Source organism: Phoenix dactylifera, chromosome 12 (assembly GCF_051530095.1).
Source record: "Phoenix dactylifera cultivar Ajwa chromosome 12, Ajwa_hap1_PhDact_Kaust_v1.1, whole genome shotgun sequence".
Lineage (NCBI taxonomy): Eukaryota > Viridiplantae > Streptophyta > Magnoliopsida > Arecales > Arecaceae > Phoenix > Phoenix dactylifera.
Window position 1 is genome coordinate 2107976 of NC_143201.1, and position 27147 is coordinate 2135122.

At 39.1% G+C, this 27147-nt stretch overlaps 2 protein-coding genes and 1 long non-coding RNA gene across 4 annotated transcripts; all 3 read right to left on the minus strand.

The window, feature by feature from the left end:
• Nucleotides 1–704: 704 nt before the first annotated feature.
• On the minus strand, nucleotides 705–3414 carry LOC103715641 (uncharacterized). Its single transcript, XM_008803340.5, has 2 exons — nucleotides 3029–3414; nucleotides 705–2867 (listed from the first exon to the last, which is right to left on the minus strand). Exon 2 carries the CDS (start codon nucleotides 2468–2470, stop codon nucleotides 1193–1195), a length of 1278 nt encoding a protein of 425 aa, XP_008801562.3. The 5' UTR covers nucleotides 2471–2867; nucleotides 3029–3414; the 3' UTR covers nucleotides 705–1192.
• Nucleotides 3415–4963: 1549 nt separating this feature from the next.
• Nucleotides 4964–15731, minus strand: LOC103715642 (uncharacterized). Of its 2 annotated transcripts, none has more exons than XR_015971975.1 (7): nucleotides 15505–15731; nucleotides 13578–13774; nucleotides 10007–10418; nucleotides 8578–8677; nucleotides 8053–8511; nucleotides 7472–7738; nucleotides 4964–5227 (listed from the first exon to the last, which is right to left on the minus strand). It is a non-coding gene; the product is annotated as an uncharacterized LOC103715642 (long non-coding RNA). The 2 variants fall into 2 exon arrangements; XR_015971976.1 differs by having other exon boundaries at nucleotides 10041–10418; nucleotides 15505–15716.
• Nucleotides 15732–17599: 1868 nt separating this feature from the next.
• LOC103715643 (ubiquitin carboxyl-terminal hydrolase 2-like) lies at nucleotides 17600–24193 on the minus strand. The gene is made up of 6 exons (XM_008803342.4): nucleotides 24055–24193; nucleotides 22871–22921; nucleotides 22309–22355; nucleotides 18882–18928; nucleotides 18683–18785; nucleotides 17600–18598 (listed from the first exon to the last, which is right to left on the minus strand). The coding sequence occupies exons 2-6, from the start codon at nucleotides 22899–22901 to the stop codon at nucleotides 17822–17824; spliced, it is 1005 nt and encodes a 334-aa protein (XP_008801564.1). The 5' UTR covers nucleotides 22902–22921; nucleotides 24055–24193; the 3' UTR covers nucleotides 17600–17821.
• Nucleotides 24194–27147: the final 2954 nt, after the last annotated feature.

Here is a 27147-nt window from a genome sequence, read left to right on the forward strand (position 1 = left end):
TGGTTACAAGGTGAAGTGATGTGAATCGGTAACCAATTTACATATTAGAGCCAGTTAAGGATAAAAGGAAGTTGGCGAAAAACCCAGCATCCCAGCTATCAATAAAAATATACATGAAAAACAAAGGATAATGTATCAGTAGTGGAGATCAGGGCAGACAGACATTTACAGCATAAATTCCCTTTTTCTTTGCCGATGGTATAGCAGTTAATCTTAATTGACATGCACAAACATATGCAATTATGACTCTCCACAATCAGAATAATCGTGCAACCAAATGAAAATGAAGAAACAAGAAAAATAAAATTCACGGATCTTTGTCTGACATACTGCTAATAAAAATTCACATTTAACTAGCCACCAAAAATTAGGGCATTGCTGCCCGCAACGTATTTTAATATTAAGTACTTCTATTTCTATTTGTTGTTCCACGATGAGAAACAAAATAACAAACAGCTTTATCAAACTCCTGACCTCTTGATTCTAGCTTACCTCGGTGACATGGCATCATTTTTACTGAAACAGTAACATAAACAAAGAAACTAAAAGTAGATAGTGAAACAAACATATGAAAAGGAAAGCTCCTCTTATTAGATGCTCGCTGTTTCTTCTAGAAATACTACATAAATGGAACATATCCTCATAGAAATCATACAAAATAGAAGTTCCATATATCTAACCATCAAATGTTAAAGAGATTCAAATTGAAAAAATTATAAACGATCCATGAAATGGTATTGAACCAACCCAGCAATTTTGCAATCGATAATACATACACCGCTACCCATGAAACTTACAGAACATGATGGTATAAGTTACACAACAGTATTCCTGCATACCGCCTTTCAAGTCACTCATACTGTAAATTACATGAAAGCTCGGGATATCTCTGGGTGTGGTGGAGATGTCCCCCAATGGATACTAAACATACAACAAATGGACCGAAGAGGGGATAACATCTTTCCTATGAGAAGATTGATCTTAAAAAATGTGTTCTTGTTTGAGCATGGACCCCGCAGCAGGATCTTACAGAATTCTTCTGCTGCGATCCCAAAGAAATCGACCAAGCTGCACCTTTTAAGCTGCAGAGTGTGATTCTGCCTGTAATGGCCCAAATGGACTGGCACTTGGGTATCAGAACCCATCCAGCCACAATTTGCTTTAAACCAGAAAACTTTATCTGGATCTGTATTTATTCTTCACATGAACGGAGGCATATTTTCTCAAGTAGCAAGGGCCAGTCCTCCCCAAGTTGCTGCGGTTTTAGCTCCATTGCTACCTTAAAATCCTGCAGAGATATAAAGGAGCAATGGTTCTTCAGCCCATGTGCGCTCTCCAAACAGCCACCAATACTTTGTACTTGCAAGTGGTCTCTCAGCCAAACACCATTGATTGGCTTCCCATGAGGCTGCTGCTTGTAGACCAGCTGCTTTATTGGTTCATGCCCCTTCCTTGCCCCTATTAGCTCTGCACATGACTTAACCAGCTGCTTCAAATAAGCATCTAACCCATTATTCAATAGACTTGCACAGTCCATTGTCACCCCTCCCAAACCTTCTGCTTCTGCTATTTTCTCCATTCGTTTCTTCAATACCTCAGTATGGTACAGTTCACCATTTTCATAGCTGCTGCTAAAGCCATCGGCAGCAAGTACCAGAGACCTACGAGCCCTTCCGACACTTGCAGGACAAAAGGGAATTCCAAGCGGGGCCTGAAGGGGACCTCTAGCCAGGTTCTGATCATCCCTATGCTTCAAGTCCTCCCTATGATCCATGAAAACCACTTCAGCCAGACCCTTGCTATATACAGAATCCTGGTCAGGTGGTGATGGCTTCTCCGTCCGTGGTCTCTTTGCTGGCTGCTCAGCAGACCCACTTTGTTGATGTTGCAATGGTCTTTTCAAATCACATGAATTCAGATCACCATTCTCCCGCACAGTATCCTCATCAGGGGGTACTGAAAATTGATAAGCAGCAACTTCTACCCTCCCATTTGGTCCGAGGGGGCTCGGGCGGTCTTTGATCTTCCGGTCCCGAATGATAGACCTGAACTTGCAAGAGGACGACGGCAGGATATCTCCATTGGACCAAATGGGTGCTGGTGGAATTGCGGCCGGGGATGAATTGAAACTTTCATCTATCTGAGGAGATTTTTTTGCTACAGCGCCAACGGGTTTCAGCATACCCTTGTCATGGACAACAGTGGGTGGAATCTTGGCCTGACAGGCATTTTTAAGGATGGAGCGGATGAGCTGGTTGTGCAAGGGGAGGTTCTCACGCCCGAGCGTTAAAACACAGAGCTTATCGAACTCAGACTTGCTCAGCTTCTGAGATAACAGCCCATTCAGATAGCTGAAGTACCTCTGCGCTCGTTCTGGCCCAAGCCTCTTCGCTATCTGGGACCTGAGGTCGCCGAGGTTGGTCCGAGAGTGGTGTGTTGGTGGTGGCAGTGGCTGCGGAGGCGGCGGCATCTCTCAGTGAACAGTGCCCATGCAATTATTCACCAGATCAATCGAATTGAAGCTCTACTGCTGCCCCTTCTGTGCTCCGTGGGTTTTAGCCAAGATTAGGCTTTGCACCTTTTCCTAGGGAAAGCGCGAGCTATACCCAATTCCCAACTCCTCAGCCAGAGCAATGCAGACCAAAATCTCATCTTTGCTGACCAAAACCCTAAAGCGAGACAGGATCAGGAGCCGACACCAATAACGGAGACTCCGAGCTCGAATACCTCCAAAGAGCGAGATCGAAAACCCTAGAACAATGCGAGGCGACTAGAATCGAGACCTATTCTGCCGCCAGGAGCTCGAAAAAGCTCTCATTTCGCTCCGAAATCGAGGGGAAGAGGCGGACGGTGATCTGCTCCGTGCTCTGCGATCGGAAAACCCACTTCAGCGAGGCGGATCTCGATGGAATCGCAGCCGGAGAGCGAATTGGAGGAATCAAAGCAAAAGCGAGGCAAAGAAAAGAAGAAGAAAGAGATTCCAATCTATGGAGAAGGACGGAAGGAGGAGAGAAGGGATTGAGCTGACCTCTTGGAGCTCGCTAGGAGTAGTGTGAGACGCTTCGATTCGAAGCGCATCGCCGGAAGACAGAACTTTTCCAATTCTCTCTTTTTTGTTTCTGCAGCTCGTCTCCCTTGCTTCGCTCTCGCTCTTTCCTTCGCTCGGTCGAGACCGTTGAAGTGGATTGATCGCTGGAGAGCGGAAAAACTCGCTCTTCTCGCTCGCTGGCTCGCTTTTTGTTTCCCCCCTTTTCTTTTCTCTCTCTTCGACTCGCCTCTCGCTCTCACGGTTCTCTTTCCTTTTATGCTTTTATTTTTTTTTGTTTTGCCTCTCCTTTTTCTTTCGCCTAGGTTTTGCCTCGTTGGGGTTTTTTCCCAATGGGATGCCAAGCTTCTGCTGCCCTTCGAGTTCATATAAATTATATATTTTGGTTGTTCGGGATTTGGAGCTGGGGGCCAAGTTTTGTTTGGGTGGGATCAAAATAGATGCATCTTTGGGTGGGACCCCACCAACAAGGGATGAGAGCTTCAGAGGTCAAAAGTCAGCGCGGGTGGCTTCGATTTCATGGGAGGAGCTACCAACTTAAGCACGGCGGCGCTCTGGATGTGAGTGCGCGGCGTACCCAGCGTTTGTGTTTGTACTTTGAAACAAAAAAAAAAAAAAAAAACCTAAAAGAAAGGAAACAAACAAAAACATCCTGACACCTTAGTAGTCAATCAGAAATCCTATATGTGATCGCTTGACGGCACTCTAACCAACCATTATATGTCGATCAGTTCTTCAATCGCATCATGACACCTTATTAATCAAAAATCCTGTATGTGACCACTTGAGGGCAATCTAACTCACCATTATTTGTTGATCATTTCTTCAATAGACTAGGTATTTGACATGAAACAGAAGTTAAAACTATAATTTGCTTTGAATTTTTGTTCTCAAGTTGAGCTATAATCATCGGTTATTTTCCTCTAGATTCCAGATGGTGTTTGTGGGAGCCAAATTCCAATCACTTGAGGTGCACCAAATGAATAGTATAGATCTAGTGAGATACTGGGAAGCTTGCTTAATTTGCAATAGAAAGATGGAGATATACTATTACATAATAAATCCCTTCTGTTGAACAGTTGAAGCTTTAGTCTTAAGTAAGGAATCAAATGTTAATTCCATCTAAGTTCTTTGTTTTGTAGAATCTTACAGCCGCATATGCTATCAAGCATTGACGTGGTCTACTGTTTGAAGTTTGTTGCACTCTCATTAGAGCTAATCCGACACCAACGGATCCCACTAAAGCCATCAATGAGAACATAGTATAAGCTCTAAATTGAGATAGAGATACTGCTTCCTGCCAACAAACCTCAAACAGTAGACCGCTACAATGATTGATAGCATATATCTCACTTCCACACTCATAGCATATGCCACTATAAAATTCTGCAAAACAAAGAAATTAAATAGAGCTGGCATTTAGTTCTTTTGTTAATACTAAAGCTTCAACTGTTCAACAGAAGATATTTATTATGCAATAGTGTACACTTTCCTGATAAGCTTTGCCATGGGCTTGTAGACAAGCTAAAGACCTGAATTAGCAGATCACTGTTTGAAGAGGCAACATAGAAGATTCTGAGTGCTTAAAGGCATTAGCTAGTTTACAATCACAACAAGAATACAGTGCCAAAAACCAATGCTAGCAGATGCCTAGAGAACAAAACAAAAAAAAAGCCTGAACTGATTGTCCAAGGAATCAAAAAACCGCAAGCCCTAGGCCTTTAGATGTTCATCCTGGCTTTCACAGACCCAGTTGATCAGCACCAACATATTGCAATAAGAAATTCAATGGATTGAATAATGGAAAAATAGGGGCATTTGTAGTATGAATTTCATAACCTGACCACAGAGTTTACAGCAGAAGGCATAGAATGGTGACGATAAATGCATCCTGAAAGGCTCAGTAGACTTCGTAACTCAGGTAACTATCAACTTTTGATATAAGACAAAACTAAGAATTAGGTAGCACTTCAATCATTTTTACACAGTTTCAGGTTGACATTCTTTTCTGCATGAGATATGAATCAAATCTCAACATAAAGCACTTTTATTCCATAAAAAACTTTGCCTCAGAATCCACCATTGAACTTTAAACAGAACATGGAATGGGAAAAGGAAGAAAAGAACTACTGGTAACTTGCTTGCTGCCGAGGACCCATACAATAAATGCAACAAGAGCACCTGCAAACCAGTGATTGAAAGGATATTTCAGAAAGGAAAGATGGAGTCAGACCGAAATTGACAAAATATTGAAATGTTTATGCATATAAGTATATAACAGTTATTAGCATCAGCAATTTACACCTCGACATGGAATACTTACTGCATTTTATGAATGTAATGCACCATCAACAAGCATTACAAAAAGGCTGGCAAAATAGGGGTAGGTAACATAGAGGATACCAACAATTCAAGATTAACATTATGGACAATCTAAGAAATAATAAATTGAACTAAGGGACAAGTTACATAAAACAACTAGATTTCGCTTAGTTTGTCTTTGATGCATCTGTCAAGGTCAAATGAAATTAGAAATTTACATCAGCATCAGTCATTAGATGCTCAAATAACTACTAGAAACTCCATGAGAATGTTTGGAAACATGTATGCTATATACTAGTGTCAGGTAAGAAACTTTAGTAGACAAACTAAATGCAACTGAGCACCAGAATCTTCCGCCTGAGGTGCTGCTTCCTGATTCAATCCAATCTTAAAATAACGTCTTCATTGCTACCCCCTGTTTTACAAATTTCAGTTTAATTATGTGATCTACTAATCATTTCATTTTTTTGAGACCCATATATCATGTAGTACCAAAAAATATGAAAACAAACAACTAAATTTTCTTTGCAAAAAAATACAAATTAAATATTTTATTATGCAGTTATGTCCTTGTCTTTCTTATCCTAAACTTCTTGACAGTCTTGCACTCTGTTCCCACACAATCTCTCACTTAGGTTCCTACGATGCAGACTATCAGCATGACAGCTGCTTCTCAATAGAATAAGCCCACGCATCACCTTGAATGTCACACCACCTCAAACTAGATCCTCAATATCTGATTAGAAGATAGATACAAGTCGGTACAACTGCTAAACTACTTATCCATATCATCTGATCTCATATCTTAATGCAAACCTAACAAATTGCCGCTGTCTGGACTGCATCATAATTCTAAAACTTGTTGAGTCGACTTAAAACTCAACCAAGTCAACTTGACTCAGCAAGTTTTCGAGCCGACTCAATAGGAGACTCTGCTTGTATAAAACTCAGATTTCAAAGCAGTCTTGACTCGGCTAACTCGTTGAGTTACCTGATACTCCGCTCGAGTTGTTTGACTTAATCGAGTATTAAACACCAACTGTAGTCTATTTCAATAGAGGGTGAGCTTTGATGCAACGGCAAGGTTGCTCCACCGTGACTTAGGTGACGTGGGTTCGAACAGAGAAATATCTACACATGAGGGTAAGGATGAGTATATGTGACCCTCCCCAGACTCCACAGTAGCGGGAGCCTCGTGCACTGGGCTGCCCTTCTTATAATCTATCTCAATACCATCTTTCTTCAAATTTTCATCCAAAGCAAGTCATTGGACAGTGTCTTTTAATATATTTAGCATGAAATATGACAACACAAATGGATTGTCTTGGATTGGGACCTCTATTCCTTACCTATCCTAAAACGCGATCATTCTCATTTTTTCCCAATTCCCATCATGCATCAAGGGGTTCTGCTGGCTATCCTCTTCTAGCACTTGACACTGACATGCAAATAGTAGTTAATAGCAACATTTTGCCGCCTCAGTACTAGATCCCATACCGATACCATTCTATTATAGTGTCGGTACACGATATGGTACGAGATCGTGAGGCGTATTGAGTGTTGATGTCTTGTACTGGTTCGATACTAGTATGTTAGAGTACATTCGATATGCTATAGTACTGACCATTATGGCGAACTTTGGTTAATAGCATATCATATAGCCATTTGTGGCTCTTAATTTTTTATTCTCATTATTAAATTAATGTATTGATTGTATGTTAACAATAAATTTTAAATCTAGAATTCTATGTGTCCATGTATATAAGTTTCTCCATTTATGTTCATAAAAATCAGCATCCAATAACAAATATATATGTATTATCGAGTCTTGATATTCAAGACTCATTGTGTACTCAACTGAGTCAATGAATTGATTTGACTCGGGTAACTCTCAAGTTGAATCCAGTTTTGGGGGTTTTAAACTATGGACTGCACCACTAGTTTGCATGCAAAGATGAAAAGCCCATCATAAGTTAAAGTTACCAAACGCTCAAAGTTTATTGTTGATAGGCTCCTGGAGACCGAAATTCTTATGTCCAATCTAGAAACATGGCAATCTAATTGAAATTCAAAAGCTAAGCATGCACAAGGAAGAACTCCAACCTGTACAGGATGTGCCAGACAGCTAGATGCTTCAACCTTGAAGAACCCTTTGAGGATCCAGTTGCCTGCTGCAGTAACTGGAGGGCACAGCAGACAGCTCCAGCCTCCCTTTCCATTCCTCACCGGGCTTCAGAGTGATGGGCTTCTCAATGCTGCAGCCTCCTTACACAACATATGCTTGTACTCATCAGACTGCACAAAATCTGCCAATGTCTTGGCCTTCTTGTCCCATAGATTCCACACCACCGTAAATATAATGTCATCAGACTGCAAAATTATGCAGATAGTACAAATCTGATTAGCCAGCTCCCTATTCAGTCTTACCCAAGGTATGCTGAAGCGACCGAAACCGGTCGGTTTAGCCTGTAGCAAACCAGTGCCGATAGGCACCGGTCCAGTACGGCATATAAAATCGGTTCCGACCCTGATCAGGGAAAAAGAAAGAACATGAAGAAGAAGAAGAAGAACAGGAAAGAAAAGGAAAAAAGAGGAAGAAAGAAGAGGAAGAATGAGGAAGAAAGAAGAGAAGAAGGAGAGGAAGAAGAGGAGAAAGAGGAGAAGAAGAGAAAGAGAAAACTTACCGGTACCGAGCCTCGTCAGGGCGATCCTCGTTGGGGCTTGCTCGCGGGAGAAGAGTGGAGGAGAGAGGATCCCACAAAGAAGGAGAAAATTCCGCGCGGAAAACGCATCCCACAAAGAAAACGGCACAGGAAAAAACGTTTGCGGACTACGATTTTTTGTGAGAAATGAGGGAAACAGGCGGAAACACGTTTCGCGCGTGCAAGGCCGCACACCCGCGCGCGCTGTCCCCGAACCGGGTCAGTACGACCCTTAGTACGTCGGTACAATTGGTATGGCGGACCTTAGTCTTATCCCAAAATAAAGTTGTTAGATATTAGAGACATAATTAAGAGAAGCTGACACTAGCAATCAAACTTGCTTGCATCTGGAAGTCCATCGTTCCGCAGAACAAAAGTTCTTCTTTTCTCATGATCCAAAATTGCAATCTCGGTTGGTGTGCAAAGACATATCTTGTCCACCTAATATAAATAAAATTTGGGCATCAAATGACTAAAAATTGCAAACAATCATGCACATTTACTTACTTCAGATTCAAATGTTATTGCATCTCCTTGTTCTATGAAACACTATTTTTTCCTGTAAGTGGCCAAGGTTATCCAGATCTCCAGTCCTACTCGCACTTCACTGAAACATTAACTTGACATTATGGATCAGAAAACACGAGTAACATAAGAATATATATGAGTTTGTGTATGCACGAATGCATGCATATGCATGTACCAAAACAACATATTCTTTCAGGGCACAGAATATGAGAATGTTCAAATTCTGATTGATTTGCTTAAAACCAAATGTCAACTTTGCATACCTATTTTCCCATCATTGCTAATTTTAGCCAATAGTATTCAGGTATGTTATTCCCATTTCAGTGAATTTAGCAACATTTTTTTCAATCCGAACAAATGCACGGTGATATTGACATGATCAAAATGCTCAAAATAGATAAACAAAGATAACCATTATCAAATACTCAAACATTTCCTTAACATTGGCAACATCTTACTTTCTTTTAATTAGAACCGATATAGAAAGATTTTAACATAATCGCAATTCAAAATATATAAGCAAAGATAAACTGTATCATAAATATACAAATTATAGTTTTTTCAAAGTAATTATGAGAGCATATTCTAAAATGAAAATAGAAAGTTGCCAAAGTTTGGAATGCTACTAATTTGAAATAACGTTTTGTTCCCAGAACAACCTTTTTTGGGGGGAGCAGATGCCTCAGATTACAAGAGATTTAATACATCCATACCTCAAGTTAAGGGCTTAAGGCCCAGTTTGGAAACTGGATAGAAAATTTTGGTTTAACCTTTTTAATCCTCAACAGGTATGGTCATAAGTCTTAATTTGCATTCAAATAAAGTGTTTAAATCCACATCTAATAATTACATAACACGACAGCTGACAACCCTACGGTTACTTTTTGTTTAAAAGACAAATAGATCCCTGCCCTTTCTGATATTTTTTTGTTGAAGGTGTTTTGGTCATTTCAGGAAAAAAGGTGGGATCAAAAGCCTGGATGCCCAGTTCCAAAGTGCCTATGGAACTGCTAATTCGTGATTATCAGGGTACGACCCAACTGTTGGGCATCCAGCAGTCCAGCCCCTCATTACGGCTCATTTGGCGGTTATCCATGGGATATCCTATCATGGAATTTATCCTGTTTCCAAGCAATGGCTTAATTCACCATTGATAAAGGATTGCTATTTAATCCAGCAACAGGTGCTAATTCAAAGATGACAAGTTTTTTGGGGTGTTAAGGTTTCATGTTGGAAGCCAAAATATTATTCAAAGATGACAATTGTTTTTGGGTGTTAAGGTTTCATGTTGGAAGCCAAAATATTAAAACTTTAGTTTGTGAGGAAATGATAAACAAGAAAATGGAAGGGTTGGGTTTGTGAAACTAAGGAAGACAGCCATTTATCTTTAAAAAAGGCAGAACTTCACCAGCGAAACACCATGGCACTCCAAGAGTCATCACCTAGTTTTGCAATGGCACCATCAACATCAGAGATTGCATCACATCAGAAGAAGAGGTGTCATCTGCTTTACCAACTTCGGCAAATATAATATGTAACATAATGGAATAGTCATCCTTTTTTGAATTTTCAAACGAATTGCTGTTTCCTGGCACAGTTTCTGCTTCTTGGTTTTCTCAATAGGACTGCTGAGAAATGAGAAGAAAAAACCTATTTAGTGCCCGAATGTAACAACTTGTAAAACCAAATACTACCTACTCTAACATATGCTGGATCTCCACTTAGCTGAAAGATAACTGAAGATCCTAAGAATTCCCGGTCATTCCTCTCAAAGAATAACATAATTCCATAGACTTGAAATTTATAGAATCAGCGAATTCCTGCATAACCACCAGAAAATTAAAACCCATAATCAAAGGAGAAATAGTGACATGCGAGTTTGCACTGCCCCACCACCTAATATAGTACAACATAAACAACTGTGTAAAACAAATTCTTATTGAGAACCAATTATCAATCATAAGACCATTAACCACCCTTAAGAGATCACAGACCAAAATGATGCTAAGCAAACCAAATTTCTCAGAAATCTACCTACCAACCAAATGTTGATCGGATACTATCATAGTCAGTCGCATACTCAGGCATCTATGTCAGCCTTTAATTGTATATGGTCAGCTGTAGCTTCATAACAGGACCCATAGATTTGATTTCATGGTAGTTGGTGCAAATCCTAAATCATTTTTTGTCTATGTGTTTGCTGGATCTGAACTTTATCCATTCACTTGATATGTTCCTAGCATCCACACCTTCCAATATTAAACCAACAAAGTTTGTCCCACAATACCCTCCAGATAAATTGGTATACTGTTCTTGCTATTATGCATTCTTGGAAAATAAAGTTTATCCATTCCTTTGGCATGTATTTATGATCCACTCTGTCCACCAATAAACCAAGCAAGTTTGTTTAACAATTCTTCAATGATCACTAGGTATAAAATGAATCCTAAATTTTTATCTCTCCAGCCATGCTGTTGCCTACTCTACTTTTGACATCCTTCAAGCTAAAAGATTCCTTGAAGCATACATTGTCCCTCCTTTAGCTAAAAATATAGATTGGAAGGCAGAAAGTGGGAACTGTATAGTGACTAGCTACCTTCTTCATCTCTTATTATGACAGTAATACCTTTGGAAAGACCATACATCACTTGTCCTTTAATTGCTTGAATCAATAAATTTTGCATGGATCATCTATCTAACCTCCCTATTCACAAACAAAGTAAACCTCGCATGTGATGGGGAATAAGGAGTTCATGTTTATATTCAGCGTTCAAGGAGACTTCTGAATATTTGGTTTGGTTAATGAAGAAAGGAATGATTCTTTGTTTTTTCTCTCTTGTGGTGTGATTCTATAATGAATGTGAGAGACCTTCAAACCCTAGGTGTCAAGGTTCGCCATCTCGGTACCAATCTCCGTACCAGTGCCACACTAGCATAGTATCGGTACGGTACGTTATGCGATTTTTTTGGCGTACTGAGGGTCGGTACGCCACTGGTATCGGTACCGATACGGTACGATATGCCTAGTACCATCCGATTCAGTACGGTACAGCATACCATATTAGGTGTGTTTCCTATGTTCATAGTGGATCTAGTCCTATCTTTGTCTCTTTACTTTTATTCTTCGCATCTTTTCCCACCTATTCTTTTGATGTTTTTTCCTCTGCAGCCAAGAGCAACCAATCAAACCTAGTCAACTGCTACTAGATCTGAACCTACCAGACCTTGACAATTTTTCACATAAATCTTCTTTGCTGCAACTTTATTCCTGTAGATTGTAGGTCTCTCTAAGAATGGAGAGCAAGGCATTAAATCTAAAGCACTTGTAGACCCTCTTATTCCCTAACTACAACCTTGTTTCATATTCTTAGATTAATCACCACATCCACTGTCAAATCTGCATTGGATTTCCAACTTTCATAGTTCAACTCTGACAAAATCTAAGATCTAAACCCAAGATTCCAGCACCCTATAGGTTTCAGCCCTACTCTCAAGCCTTATACGTTCCATTCTCCCAGGATACCCTACATCAATGTGTCTGGAAGGGGAAAAGAAAGATATATAACTACATTTTTTTTTCTCTAGTAGCTTTTGCTTCTCAGGAGACATTAACAGCCTCTTTTTTCCTTTATGATTTCTTGAATCAAGAAATCTTGCACTAAAAGGCCTAAGTAACCTCTGCTAACGTCAGCTTTGCTTATGCAAGCATATATTACCTTCTCTTCAAGCAGTCCTAGCTACTATGTAGATAGGTTCTCCTTATAAGAAATTATCATTTTCCACAGATTTACTATCTGTAAGATTCCACAAACGTATGTTTAGATTCCTTCCTTTTTCCTTTTACCCTTTTTTGCTCTAAACATGTATACCCATAACCACTAACCTATGGTTATAGGTGATGAGTAAAATAATTGGATGCCTCCAAATAGAGTTTTGGAATTGATGAAATTAGTTTTATAAGTCAAGTCACTTCTATAAAAAAAGAATAGAATACTGCACGAGAAAAAGCTAGAACACGTGAGATTTTTAACAGCCCTTGAAGTGTCATTGCCAATGTTTGACATGGTCAACAAACATAACAACCATCTCATTTGCAGGAAAAGTTAAGAAAAAATATGAATAAGAAAATTACTATGGGTGAAAATAATTCTAAGAATATGAATTATAAGGGTTTTATAGGTCAAGGGTTTGCTCTTGTTGAATTGTAATTAGACAAGCATGGTTTTTCTACTTATATACTGTCCAGAAGCAAAATCACCATTTATGAACTAGCCCAATTTTTAGTCAAGATGTTGATCTTCTGCAAATAATCACTTACTTTTATTTGTCATCAAAATAAATAACAAACTTATATGGTTATATCTACCGAGGTAAGTACATATACGCACCCAATGTGTCAACCATGTAGCCAGCATAACCCCAAGCCAAATAAAAAATATTAACCTAATACATACGGAAGTTCACTGAGAACTTAGAAATTACATTTGCTAAACAATCAACAGTTGGAACAGCCTCTAATATACATGCGATTTCTCAATGACAATAAGGAATCATTAAGTTCTAATATTCAAAACACAAGCAGGAAACGAAATAAGATTGACAAATAATCATCAATGCTATGCTGCCCCAAATTAGTAAGACCCTGCCTCCAAGATTCTCCATTCATGTAAATGTAGTCCCTCAGCATGACATTCAACAAATGAAATAACTAGAAGGATCTAAACAACTCAACAAATACAGACTTTCTCTCTTTCAGCAGTGCAAACCATGGCATCTACATCATATTGCCTTGAATGAGTTGCCTCAAAAATTTGTCAAGCAGGAAACTATGTAGAAGCATAACAAATCACAAGAAAAAAAATGTGATGAAAGATTTTTTTCTTGGTATCCGGTGTGTAACTGACTCAGAAGTAAATACAAAGTTACTGGTAGTACCAGAAGTGTTTGAGATGTAAAATAGATTATGGTTAGAATCACACCTGCATATGGATATGGAGTGATTACAGACTGTAAGTAATGAGTAGTATCTTCAGTTAACTTTGACAAAATCAAAAAGATTGCACGCATTTGTTCCTCTAGAGACCCTGTTATCGTAACTAGCCTATCATTCAATCCAAGATGATTATTATCCTGAGGTGATATCTGGATGCCAGCTCCCGAGTCTTCAGCAAATGAGCTGCATCAATGCATATTATACACATAAATACATAAAAAGAAAACAGTAAAACCAGCAATTCTAAAAGAAAATATTTGCCAGACGTTCAAAAAATGGAATCAGAGATCATTTGGTTTCTAATGGCGTAGACTAGATAGTGGATGAATTCAAAGTAGTTTCAAACTGAACCTATTTAGACTGATCATAAATCAATTCGCAAATATAGACTCTTCGAGATCATTGAATATGTTCTGCTTCACCAAAGGTCCCCATCAATTGCCAAATCCCCTGAAAGTAAAGGTGTTACCGCTACTTCAATAGTCCTATCCAAGAAATTTGATGATAGAATATTGTGATCAGTAGATTGATCATTGCCAAAGAATGGTGTACTAATAAGATCATTAAAAAGATGTATGGCTAAGCAAGGACAAGTGAGTGGCAGTTGTTGTTTGGTGATCGTCTTGATATGGTTGGCCTGTTCAGAGGATTGGATAAGTTCCCATCTCATTATGCTTGTTACGGACTTATGGATGAATTAGCAAATAGCATTCAAAAGGAGACCTCGGCTCCGCCAAGAGCCAGGCAGACCTCGGCCCCGCCAAGAGGCCAGAGCAGACCTCCACTAGAGACCAGAGCCGACCTCAGCCCGCCAAAGGCCGAGCCGACCTCCACCGGAGGCCAATGCCGACCTCAGCCCACCAGAGGCCAGAGCCGACCTAACCCTCGGCCGTACCTGGCCACGTCATGATGCGCCAACCAAAGGCCATACCTCGCCATGCTCGTCAAGGGCCATACTCTGCCACACCTGTCAAGGGCCATACCCTACCACACCTGTCAAGGTTCACACCCCGCCGCACCCGCCGGCATGCTATCTCCAGCTATTGGTCAACTGATCACATCTCCGCCCGAAATTTTAGGTAACGGCCGTCACTCTCACCGTATGAAAAGGGCGTAGGGAAAGCCCTCGGTAAGCTTTACAAGCTTCTACAAGCCATTATAAGCTATTTTGAGCTACAAGAGGCCAGAAAAAGCACTCAGAAAGCTCCCCACTCCACAAAAAAGGCTCGGCTAACTTAGCCATTGAAGGGCCTTCGCCGGAATCCCCGGCGGCCAAGGCTTTGTGCAGGTACACAAGAGCGCAAAGAGGTGGCCCTCTTTCTCCTTTCCGGCCGGCGTCTTTTCAGAGGTACTACGGACCACCGGAGGTAGCCCTCTTTCCCCATTCCGGCCGGCGTCTCCTCGGCTCCCTTCCGGCGTGGTCGCCCTCAGGCCAGATTTCATCCACAACAGGTACCATTCTTGTTTTTCTCCTTACAAATCCTTTATTTTCTGGTATAGATATTTTTTTACCGAGAAATTTCTGACATAAATATTTAGAACAAAGAGATAACTTGAATCAATTCCCCTCAGAACCAACATACAGCACTGTAGGAGAGCGAAGAAAGCACCACATTTTATCTTCCCCTCAAGATTCCGACTACCATCTAGATTTTTTTACAGTACAAATAAGATTCCCCTTCAATTTCCAAGAAAATCGGCTGCACCGTATCGATCTCTAAACCCCATCTCCAACATTATCAACAAGGCATTCGTTACGACAACAGTGACAACTGTGATTCAGGAATAGAACCAACAACCAAGATTCGCTAAAAGATTTCCATCTTGAAAACTTTAAAGAATATGATCACAAATTGAAACATCGAAATACCGATCAAATCCAGAAAATAAGAGAGGATTCGGGTTCGCCTCACCCGGGGTCGGCAATCTTGGGCGAAGCCGCCGGGGTCGTACGGGCGAGGCTTTGGGGTAGGAGACGCAGTGGTATCGAGGTATTCCATGGCGGAGGGTTTTCTCCAACGGAGTGGACGAGAGAGAGAGATCGCACCATCTGTGGGGTTTGGCGAAGGTTCTTGATTTATATATATAATGTCGCCTGCTCGCCCCCGTTTCGCCCCGAAGCCGCGAATACTTGCAGCCTTTCGACCTCCTTTAAATAAGTTACAAGAAATAGTTACCCAAAAAACGGTTACGAGAAAGGGATGCTGCAAGAAGCGGCCCGTGCGGTGCCCCAAGACCTATCAAAAGATTCAAAACCGGAGCTCAGGTGCGGTTTTGGGTGTGCCAGGGTTTCCCCGATTCAAAACCCGAGCTCAGGTGCGGTTTTGAAATTGAGCAAAAAAAAATTTAATTTGCACCTTCCAATTTTTAAGAACCATGGTTCCTCCTAGGGGCTTCCACTCTTCGGCTATCTAAAGGTGAACTTCAATGGTAGTGGTTTTGAATTCGGTGGCGGAGCCGATATAGGTTTTGTAATTAGAGGTCATAATTCACAGATGATTATTGCAGACGGCTAGATTGCCGATGGGCTCTCAGTTATATGAGCGGAGCTTAGGGTAGCCTGGAAGGGTATTTCTTACACGAGACGGAGGCTGGGAGCTGAACGCATTATTTTTGAGGGAGACTCAGCCACAGTGATTGACTGGATATAGAAGAAGGGATGAAGAGAGGATGTGAGTCTCCTGCTTTGTGATATCCATCTGATGTTGAGAGACTGTAGTACCTCTCAGGCAATGCATGTGTATTGGAAGGCGAATAGAGCTGCAGACTATGTTACTTTCTATGTTGCGTAGCACTCCAGAGAAATATATTGGCCACATCAGAAGCTTCTCCTTGCATTTGTGTCAAATTGTAGCTATTGATTCTGCTGGCTGCTCCTACACTAGAGTAGGGTGAGCAACCGTTGTACCAAAAAAAAAAAAAAAAGAGTAAATGTGGATCTCCTCAAGATGGATAATGAGGATTCACAGTCAAGTACCATTATGAAAAATTTAGTTCATGTGGCACCCCACACCCACAGGGATGACCGGCCTGGACTAGTAAACTTACATAGCACCCTTCTCAAAAAAGGGAGTGCGGATCCACCTCAACCTTAGTATCCTCGGCCGAAAAATTGGCATCACTAGCATCCACAATGTTTGGGATGGACATCACTGGCATTCATAGTTTTGCTGGCCCGTAGAAAGAGCACAACAACTTGGATCCTCCTCAACCTTAGCATCAAAAATTGGCATCACTAGCATTCGCAATATGGATATCACTCGCGTTAAAAGAGTGCAACAACTTTGTGCTTTAACCTTTTTACCATAGATGCATCCTCCACCATCAATACAACGATCGCACCCCTCAGAAACTACTATCCTCCAGCTTAACAAAGCCAAAATTTTAATATTTGTATTTATTTGTATTTTTTTTTATATCCCCTACTATATTTCATAACTCTCCCCTGATTTCATATACTTAATGATATAACCTGGGTGGGTTTTTCGCTCACCCTGTCCCTGTGAAAAAAGGTATGGATCTAAATTCAGCCCCATGTATGTGTAACTTTGGGAGAATTAACAGGCAGCATATTAGCCCATTTTGAAGTGATGTTATCTTCTTTCATCCACCTTTCTTGTTGATAAAATATTTTCAGTAATAATTTCAGGAGTGTTTTGGAGGAAACGTTGTCAGTTGAACTCTGGGCCGCATCCAAGTCATCTGAGTAATGCGATGCATGCACATCACAAATTCTTTGCCCATCTGGCTCCAGAGTGACAAGAGGATATCACTAGAGGGAATTGGTGCAAGTCATATAAGACAGCTGATTATTTTTCATTTGCAATTCATTACAGTTATTAAACAAGATGCAGAAGAATACAGGATACCATCTATTATATGACAATGTAAAACATCTATGAAGCTACTTCCAATGAGGTTCCAAATGGAGGAGTTGCCGTGCTTTAAAGCAGTGGCCACAGTAATGGTTTCAGAGGGGATCCATTAAGTAGCATAGATTAGTAACAGTTTCAGAATCTCCTGGAATCAACTTGGATTGGTTTAACTGAGTTCAGACCTCAGTCTGCCATAAACATAAAGTGCACTAAGTTCTATTCTAACATGAACATCCTGCAATCTCAAACCTTGCCACAAGACACTAACCAACAGAAAAAAGAAGAGACACTTAACAACTTTACTAGCATCCGAAAGTAATATTTCACTGGTGAATCCCACATCACCAGATCTTCATCATCTAGGATTACATGATTTCTGCTTGGCCTTCTCTATCAGAGGTTTCAATTGTTTCTTCTCTGCAAGAATCTTCAGAAAGTTGAATAAGAATGGTATGTAGTTATGCTTCCTCCTTATGTTTTCTGTTTTCCATTTCTTGAATTTCTCCTCCTCCATCAGTATTTTCTCTGTTGCACTTTCTATCCCAGAGGCCACCTCAGAAAGTGCTTTGTTTATTGCTTCAACAGCAGAACTTTGCTTGTTACCTGTAATCATATGATCATTCAATTGCTGCAGAAGATGCTCCCTCTTCTTCTGGAGCTCCTTAAGTTCAGCTGTATACATCTCCTTCCTGTTCTTTATAACAGCCATGAGATTGAACCTTATCTCATTCCGAGAGTACCGATCAATCCGTTCCTGGATCACTGGCTGCACCATCCGTAGCCAATCCATGTCTCCTTGTCCGCCGGAGCATTGCCCAAGGCTGATTGGGCCTTCCTTCAGCCCATCTAGCTCATACAGAACCCCGTCAACAGGTATATAGCTTATGAAATGGTAGATGTCATCATCTTTCCCTGCAGCTTTTTGCTCTTCAGGGACAAAAGGCTCAGGCCTTGCAAAGCTGTTGTGTGCCGTTCGAATAGCCTCGCTGTTGTTGATAGCCAGTCCTTTGAGTTCTGGTGGAAAATTTTTGGTGAAGTCTTTTAACGCCGACAATTCTGGGCCAATATCAATATCTGGACAGTTCATCAGAATAGAGAGGAGTGCTTGGGTTGCACAAGCATTGTTAATAACCTGCAGGCAGATTAAATCAGCCCAATAACGTATGGGTATAATTGGCAGATAGCAAAATGGCAACTAATGAACAATGCTGCTAACCTGGCTGGCAAAAAATAGATTTGGGTTCGGGTCCTTTATTACAACCCGATCATCTTTTTCCCCAGGTCGCCATTTGAAAAGGAATATCAACCCATAAATTGGCCTGCCAAAAATAAAAGCAACGCCAGCCAACTGGATTAAGGGAGAACAGCAAAAATTATAATAAACAGAATAACTTGGCAATGGAACTATTACAAACCGTAGATTATCCAGGGAATCAAGGTCCAGTGAATACAATTCCTCCACCTATTAGTCAAAAAAATAATTACAGGAATCAAGTTTTGGTGTAATACAAAACCACAAGACAGACAGCAGCCAACAAAGTTGTGAAAATTCACAAGGGATCAGAAGCATCCATAGGCAATTATGTTGCAGTTATAAACCAAGCAATTATCAAAAAAGAGCACAAAGATTGTTACTGAAAATTCAACAATATTAAGCCTCAAAAGAGAATCACAGCCTTGTCATTTTTACCCCAGTGTGTACCTGCTTAAGTCTTGCCATGTTGAAAGCTCGATGATGAAAGAATTTAAAGATTAAATTTCCAAGGCAAAGCAAAACAAAACATGCTTGAAAGAGTTGCCACAGCTACTGCTTGCAAAGCACTCAACCCCTCAATTTGCTTGAGGCTTTATAGTTTGAAAGGAAAAGGATAAAAGGCTCAGACTAAACACTATATTATACATTTGACTCGAAGATAGTTGAAAACCTACAAGTAACAAACCACATAAATGTTGATTTAATCCATCACCATCTGCTTGACTATTCCATGGATCCATGTAATCGTTCGTGGTTCATATCTAAACTAGTTTTGACAGGAATACAGGTCAGAAATCTCTACCATGTATAATTGAAACAGATAGGGGTGGGGCCCATGTGTCTCCACCCCCTCATTTGCACTGTGGAATCCAAATTACTTTTGCATCTTCACCACTGCGAGTTTGATTCCACTTTCTTCCCATCCAAAAATGCCCCTCCAGGCCCCTTTTGTGTTTTGTAGAGCCACTTCTTTCCCCTCACTATTTAGTCTACGCATGGACTATGTGAGACCAAAATGTGTGGCCTTCACAAGCATGGCTCGTGCAAGGTTCCTAGTTGGGATAATGAAATGTTCTAATCAACATAATACATCTTTCAGCATCCGCCTCACTCTTTTTCATGCAAATAGAACTACAGCAAGAACTCATTTCCTGCCTGAAATTTACACATTTGAAGTAAAAAAATAATATGTTGTCAAGAACCAAAGAAGATCTTAGGCTGCAATTGGTTGCAGAATAAATTTTGGCAAAATAAAAAAAGGATCCCCATTTCAAAATGAAATAGAGGATTCCTATATCGACGTGGGCTTTCCAGCCCTCCCTCCCTCTCCCTCTTTTCTTCTGTCTCCTTCTCCCTCTCCCTCCATTTCGAACCAAAATAATAAACCGTGCTGGTAACCGACCAATCCAATTCAGTACACACCGAATTGCCTGGTCCGGCATAGTTCAACAGACCTTGGCCTTAAGGAATATAGCTATAAAACTACAAATAGTTATGAAGGATAAATGATCTGAAATCAGGAGACCTTTTTTTTCTCTTGTTCTGACTTCTCTACCATGCAAATTATGGGACTTTGTATGTAATATGTATGCTTCTAAGATAGCCTTATACACAACTATATTGCAACTTCTCAGAGTATTGCAAATAGTGGTATATAAACTTTATACTAGACTAAGTGTTTGTTCAGAAACTTGGTAGCACCATTTGACCTTTAAGTCTTTTAGACAAATTATTCTACTTGCGCTCTAAGTTCTCCTATTTGACACCATCAAGCCTATAGCATGGCTAATAGATATTCATGATGTGGAACCGCTTCAAAAGGCTTTGAATAAAGGTTTGTTATATAGGTAACTTAATGGTATAGTAAGGTATAGTCGATAGGGTAGGGGCACGAACACCATATCGTCATAAGGTCAGGAGACCCTTTTCTCTTGCCCATCCAAGGTACCACTTGAAACGGGGTAGTATGGATCGATACAACATGGAACCAAGCAATACAAAGCAGCTCCATTGGTTCATTTCGATTTGGCCCATGTGCAGTAGCGAACCTTTGAACCGTATTGTTACCTTCCAAGTATAGTACAATATGGCTGATACATGGTGCAGTATGGATCAATATAGCGAACCTAGCGTAGAACCCAATAGAAAAGACTAGCACAAATCTCATAGTTGAAGTGATTGCTAGACAAGGCCCGCAATCTCAATACCAGACCATGTATCAATACCATGTTGGTATAATGTTGGTAAGCTCGATCTCGAGGGGGAGGGGGGAGGGTCGGTTCAGTGTACCGACACCCAATACACCTCCTATACCGAGTATCGATTATGTACTAGTACAGTACAGTATATGGGGCAGTTCGCATCGATACTATGAACCTTTGTTTCTAGGAGTTCATTAATCTTATATAGAATTAAATTTTTTATATAACTTGAATGACTATGATGTCTTGATTCTTTTCCTAGAAAATTATATAAAATTGATGTTGTAGAGGAAAAAGAGGGAAGAGAAGCAAGTAGAAACATGTTTTCAGATTTCCTCAAGCGCATTGCTTCCATTCACTTGTTTAACATGATTTAGTTATGTCAAGGAGCTAATAAATCTATCATCTCTAATTAACTCCTTGCTTTCTTTCTTTATGAGTTCTTCTAAGCCTAAGAGGATCTACGTGCACTTGCTACATAGATGGGAGCTTAATCTGCAATATAGGTTGTAGGCTGACCTTCCAGATTCAACCCATTAATCCTGTCAACTTGTCCAAAATTCTCCATTCATCCTGTCTCTTGCCAAAGTCTCCTTGGCAAAGAATCAATAACTGTTACCGAAGGTTAGTAACTTGTGCCAAATCAGTCTTAAAAGGTCCACAAATAGTAATGAATCATCTTGAATACATACAGCAAAGCTAATAGATGTGCCTAAATTCACATATATACATATGTACATACATACATACATACACCTTTTTTCCTTAAAAAACATGGGTATTAAATATATTTAGCTAAGCAACTCCTTGAATGGGAGAACTTTTTTCAATTTTTATTTGTTTAATCATTCGCACACTAGAATTGTTCGCTAGCACCGTAACAACAAAACAGGCAAATCAAAGTAGTTAGTTTATATCTGGTGCAAATTACTCACCTTGTTATAGCACTAGACATGCTTTTGAAAATTATAATGATGATAACCTCTTATTTGTCGTCCAAAGGAAGAAGGGCACAGAATACTCAATTTTATGTCATGCAATAAAAACTAGCTGCTTAGAAAATCCACCGGTCATTTTTAAAAACTTGCTGAAAATCCCAATCATCTGGACCCGTATAGGACCAATAACAACTGCAAGGTTCCATGCTTTGGGAGATAACCAAACTATACAACTGAAACTAACAACTTCATCATTACCAATGATGCATGCAATAGAAAGCAGGAATACTGTAAGATCACTAATAAAGATCAGTTTTTCATGTTAATAGCTAAGTAATGAGGCAAAATATGGCATTAACCAATTTAGCACTATCAGATGATAAAGCACCATTTTTTTAAATAATTTAAAGCAAAAGAATCTAATATGGAGGGCAGTAACAAAACTCACCTGAACACCTTTTACTTGCATCTGTTGTATCAGTTCAGTAAAAACACCTGGAAGCGTAATGGACTTATTAGTTAAAACATAATGATAAATTATGCCAAACACTAACAAAGAGAGATTTCAAATTTGCAGCAATCTAATGGAGCACGTTAAATACATCCCACTATCATTTACTCTGTTACTTGGGTAACTGCAACTTTGTTTTTTTAAAAAAAAAAATCTCTCAGGAGCAGAACATAGTGATATTCCTATAATGCCACATGCTCATCATACTACTCTCACAAAGATAAATGATCTTTTCCATTAACTTGTAATGATGGGACTGCAAATTTGGAAAAACAAACTAACAACTCCAACAGTATTGCCAGTAAAAATGACTCTGCAACAGTATGATACACCATAAGCCTATCAATGCTCATCGGGAATGACCGTAAAGCTAGAGTTGAATTTGTAAAACAAGCAATTGATCTGTACGACTTACCAGGATAATAATAAATTCAAAAATAATAATAAATTCAAAAATAAACCATCACTATCAAAAATAAAGTTGATATGTACGACTTACCAGGATCAGATTCAATGGTGCACCAAGACATGCTGAGAATTTTTTCAAGTGCTGCAATCATAAATTATGATGAATTTATGGATCATAAAATGAAATATTAACTAATGACTATCAAACAAATTAAACTATGCTACAGTTCAAAAGATAAATAGAAAAGAAAAGTGACAAATTGCCAAAAGCTCAGAAATCAATAGCTACAAAGAAAAACCATGGTCAGCCACAATGAAGTTAACACGGATAATCAAGCAAAATGGTAAAACCAAATAATTTCAATCCGATAGCTCATACAACATTTTGCTTATCTACTAGTCTCTTGGTAGCACGGAGGGACTAAGCCCCTCCAACTTCAAAGTGTAATAGGAATACAAACACCCACTATAGCTGAATGCTTCCCAAAATTCCCAATAACAGAGGAAGATTCAAATCCCATTCTCATTATCTCTTAATGAAATTATGTGACCAGCCAGCCAATCTGCTGATCAATTCCCCCTTTCTGCAGGCATGGGAGGCTGAAGGAATCACATGAGTTGGCATTAACCCAGGCATTGACTGTCATAGCACTACGTGATCCATGATTATTGTGAGGCATCGGTTTCATCTGTGTTTTAAAGAGTGATGGTAGAACAAAAAGCAGGTTCGATCCTGTAAATTTATTTTTAAATCCAATACAATTCTAAACATAAGAACGCCATATAATATGATATTTGAATATGTTTTCACATCAGAATTGCATGCTTTAAGAAAGCACATCAAGATACATTTTTTTCCGAAATGGTACAACTTATCAGAAAGGTACTCTTCTGGAAAACTATTAAGCCCTCAACATCTTTCATGAGATCAGGAAGTATCTTCAGTCTGTTTTGTAATGAATCCGGATCAATTTCCTCAGAAAATTGCTCACTTTTTTTTCAAACCTTGGACTTATAATAGTATTTTTCCACCCGAAGAATTCAAGCATTTTGCGAAGCATTTTTGGAAGAAAACGTTTACTGCTTCCAAGAAAGAGCGAGAACAAAACAAGGATCAGCAAGAAGTTGCAGCGCAAACGCTAACTCGCCAGCCAGCTGCGGTAAGCAAGCCGGCCACAGAGAGACGAGGGAGAGAGGAAAGAAGAAAAAGAAACAAAGAGCGGGGACGAAAAGAATCGGAAGGAAAGGAGAAAAAGGAGGAGGGAGATTGCTCACCCGGAAGCCCTCGCCGTCCACCGGGTTGCGAGCGGAAGGGGACTTAGGGGAGCAACGAAGACGCCTCCGTCCGCGCGCCCTAGAAGAGACCAGCCCTCGCCCCTCTAATTTTCTTTTTCTTTTGGTCTCACCCCAGCCCACGGCATCCGCGAAGGGAAAATAACTACAGGGTCAATGCTTTCGGATTAATTACAGAAGTACCATGATGCGTATGGTAGAAAGAAAGAACATCATAAGACCGCTGGGAAATATCAGTTTTTGATGTTAATAACTAACTAAATTATGGATGCACAATATGACATTATTTCCAATTAAGCACCATCAGATGATAAAGCACCAATCTTTTTGAAATAATTTGAAACAAAATGCTTGCATCTGTTGTACCAATTCAGTAAAAGCACCTGAGAATTAGCGGTGGCAATCGGGTCGAGGCAGATCATATATGGATCGGATCGGATACATGGTAGATTAAATTTTTTGTCAATTTGAACCTGTCTTATTTATTAAATAGATTAACCTAACTTGATTTACAATGGATTGAATTAAGTTAAATAGGTTAAATGATTAAGTATTACCATCTCTACTAAAAATGTAATATGTTGATTAGTTCAAACAAATCATATGATTACCTAAACATTTGACTATGAAAATATGCAAATGCTAACGAACGCATTTCAAATTTGCAATACTCTAGTGGAAATACATCAAGATTCACTATCATTTTTACTCTGCTATTTGGGTGACTAGAACTTCTTTTTTTTCTATAAAAAAAGGAAAGAAAAACTTTGATCATTCTACTCCTAGAACGACATAGGTCTTTCTTCATTGACTTGTGATGACTTCGATTGCAAATTTGAAAACTCAAACTGAAAACTCTATTAGTGTTGTCAAAAAAATTGAACCAGCAATAGTATGCTACACAAAAAGCCTATCAAGACTTATTGGGGAGCGACCGTAAAGTTAGAGTTGAATATGGAGAATAGGCAATCGTAGCTATGGATGCTACATGATAGATTTAATTCATAATGTACTATTTTTTTTTATCATTCTTAATTTATTTTTCAAAATTTCTCAAGATCTCTCCATGTCAACCACCAACAGATGTATATATTACATTCTTTATTTTATGTTGTCTTTGGGTGAGTAGTTATTATTTATTTGAATGAAGCACAAGAGTTCAGATTGTATCCCTTTCATGAAAGAATGGTTGGTCTTCCTTCACAACATCCACTGATGGATCGCACCCCACACGGATCTCAAAGAATTCCGAACTCCTACATTTTTCCATCTACATAGATCTCAAAGCAACCATTGCGCAATGATGGATTCGCGTGAAAGAAGGTGAATCTTTTTTTTTTTGCACAAAAAATACAATTTCTATCAAAAGCACAAATGGTATGTTTGATGTTATTAACATGGAGAATAGAAGTTAGATTTCGAGTAATAATATATTATTTTATTAGAATATTATACAATGACATTATATTATAATATTAATATAAAAAGTTTATTATAGTCGATATGAAATATTAAATGTTATAATATTGTTACAGTAATATCAATGTAATAGAATAGAATATTATTTTGGGAATTTAAAATTTTTTAGTAATATCGATATTATTTTATTAGTAACATTTTATATGATGATATAATACTAATAATATTAATAAAATTTAGCAAATATGTATATTATATTTTTATTTTAGTATAAAGCCAATAATAATGTATTATACTGGTGATACTAAATATAGTGGATTAATTATTATATTATAAAATTTATAGTATTATAATATAAAATAAAAACAGCTAACATGCTCTTGGTCAAGTTCAAGGAAGCATAGTAGATACAATCCAATTATTTCTCATTAATAAACACTCTAGTATCTCTTATGCTTATTAATAAAAATCAAAGGATGAATTGCTTTTAATCTGCAAATATTTGTTCTTGTTTATTTCATATCCTTGATAAAAATGAATTTGATGGGCTTTCTCATCTTCATACTCACAAAACAATCTATAAACATTTCAAATTGTTGAAAGTATACACAGTATTTTGACAAATCAGACATCTCCAATTAGACTTGCGAGTATGTTTAAAGGTTTGAGTCGTTCGATTACAATTCTCAAGAATGAAGTTGGCATTGCAGATGGATGGACAAGATTTTTTCCACTTGAATGACAGAGTTTGAGGTCGCATAGAAATATACGTGCGAGCATCCGAAAGATAACATTACATGACACGAGAAAAAATGTCCAGATGTTGGAAAACGAGTGCCTTAAACACATGTTTTCTTTTCCAAGAAAGACATCGGATCAAACAAAAAGCACAACATTAAAAAAAAAAGATTCTTTGCGGGGAAAAGATTCCACCTCAAATATGGAATCTTGGCGTTGCTCCAGTTACCCGGGAGCGCCGTTTTTGGGGAAAGGAATCTGGGTCGGCATGGCGGGAAGGACATCGGCTGCTACAGGCCGTGCACCAGACAGCAAATTCAGCTTATCATAGAAAGCAATTATTTAACTGTAAACCAAGTGATCTTTGGATCTGAACTACATGGTTAGTTGGAACCTGGAAATGCCATTGATTCAAACCAATTTGATACAAATAACATACAGGATAGGTCAAGATTGGGTCTTCAATGAGGCTTGGTCCGATTTCAAGGCCGCAGGTATAGAATCGATTATCTAGTAAAGAAGATCTCCATTAGTTTAGAATCATCGACTGCAAGTTAGGAGTAGAAGAAGAGGCCCGATCGTGATTCTTCCCCAGCTTGAAATGCTAGCTTCGAGGTAGCACTAGAAGAGGATTCCCTCTTAGTTTGTTCGGAGGAGTTTCTTGTTAGCATAGAAGTTGCGGCTTCGGAGATAATATTTCTTATTATTTCACTTCTCACCATATTCTATTTCTAATAGTTATGATGCACCTCGGATTTTAATCTTTACATGTTCTTCATCTAATCCGGCTTCATTTTTTAACTTGCTCTTAAGAAAATTAATCTTCAATGGGGAAAACGCTAAACAAGAAATGTATCTAGATCTAAGTCTCTATAGAAGTCTTCTACTTCGGGTCTAACTAAGTTGATCATGGGTCGA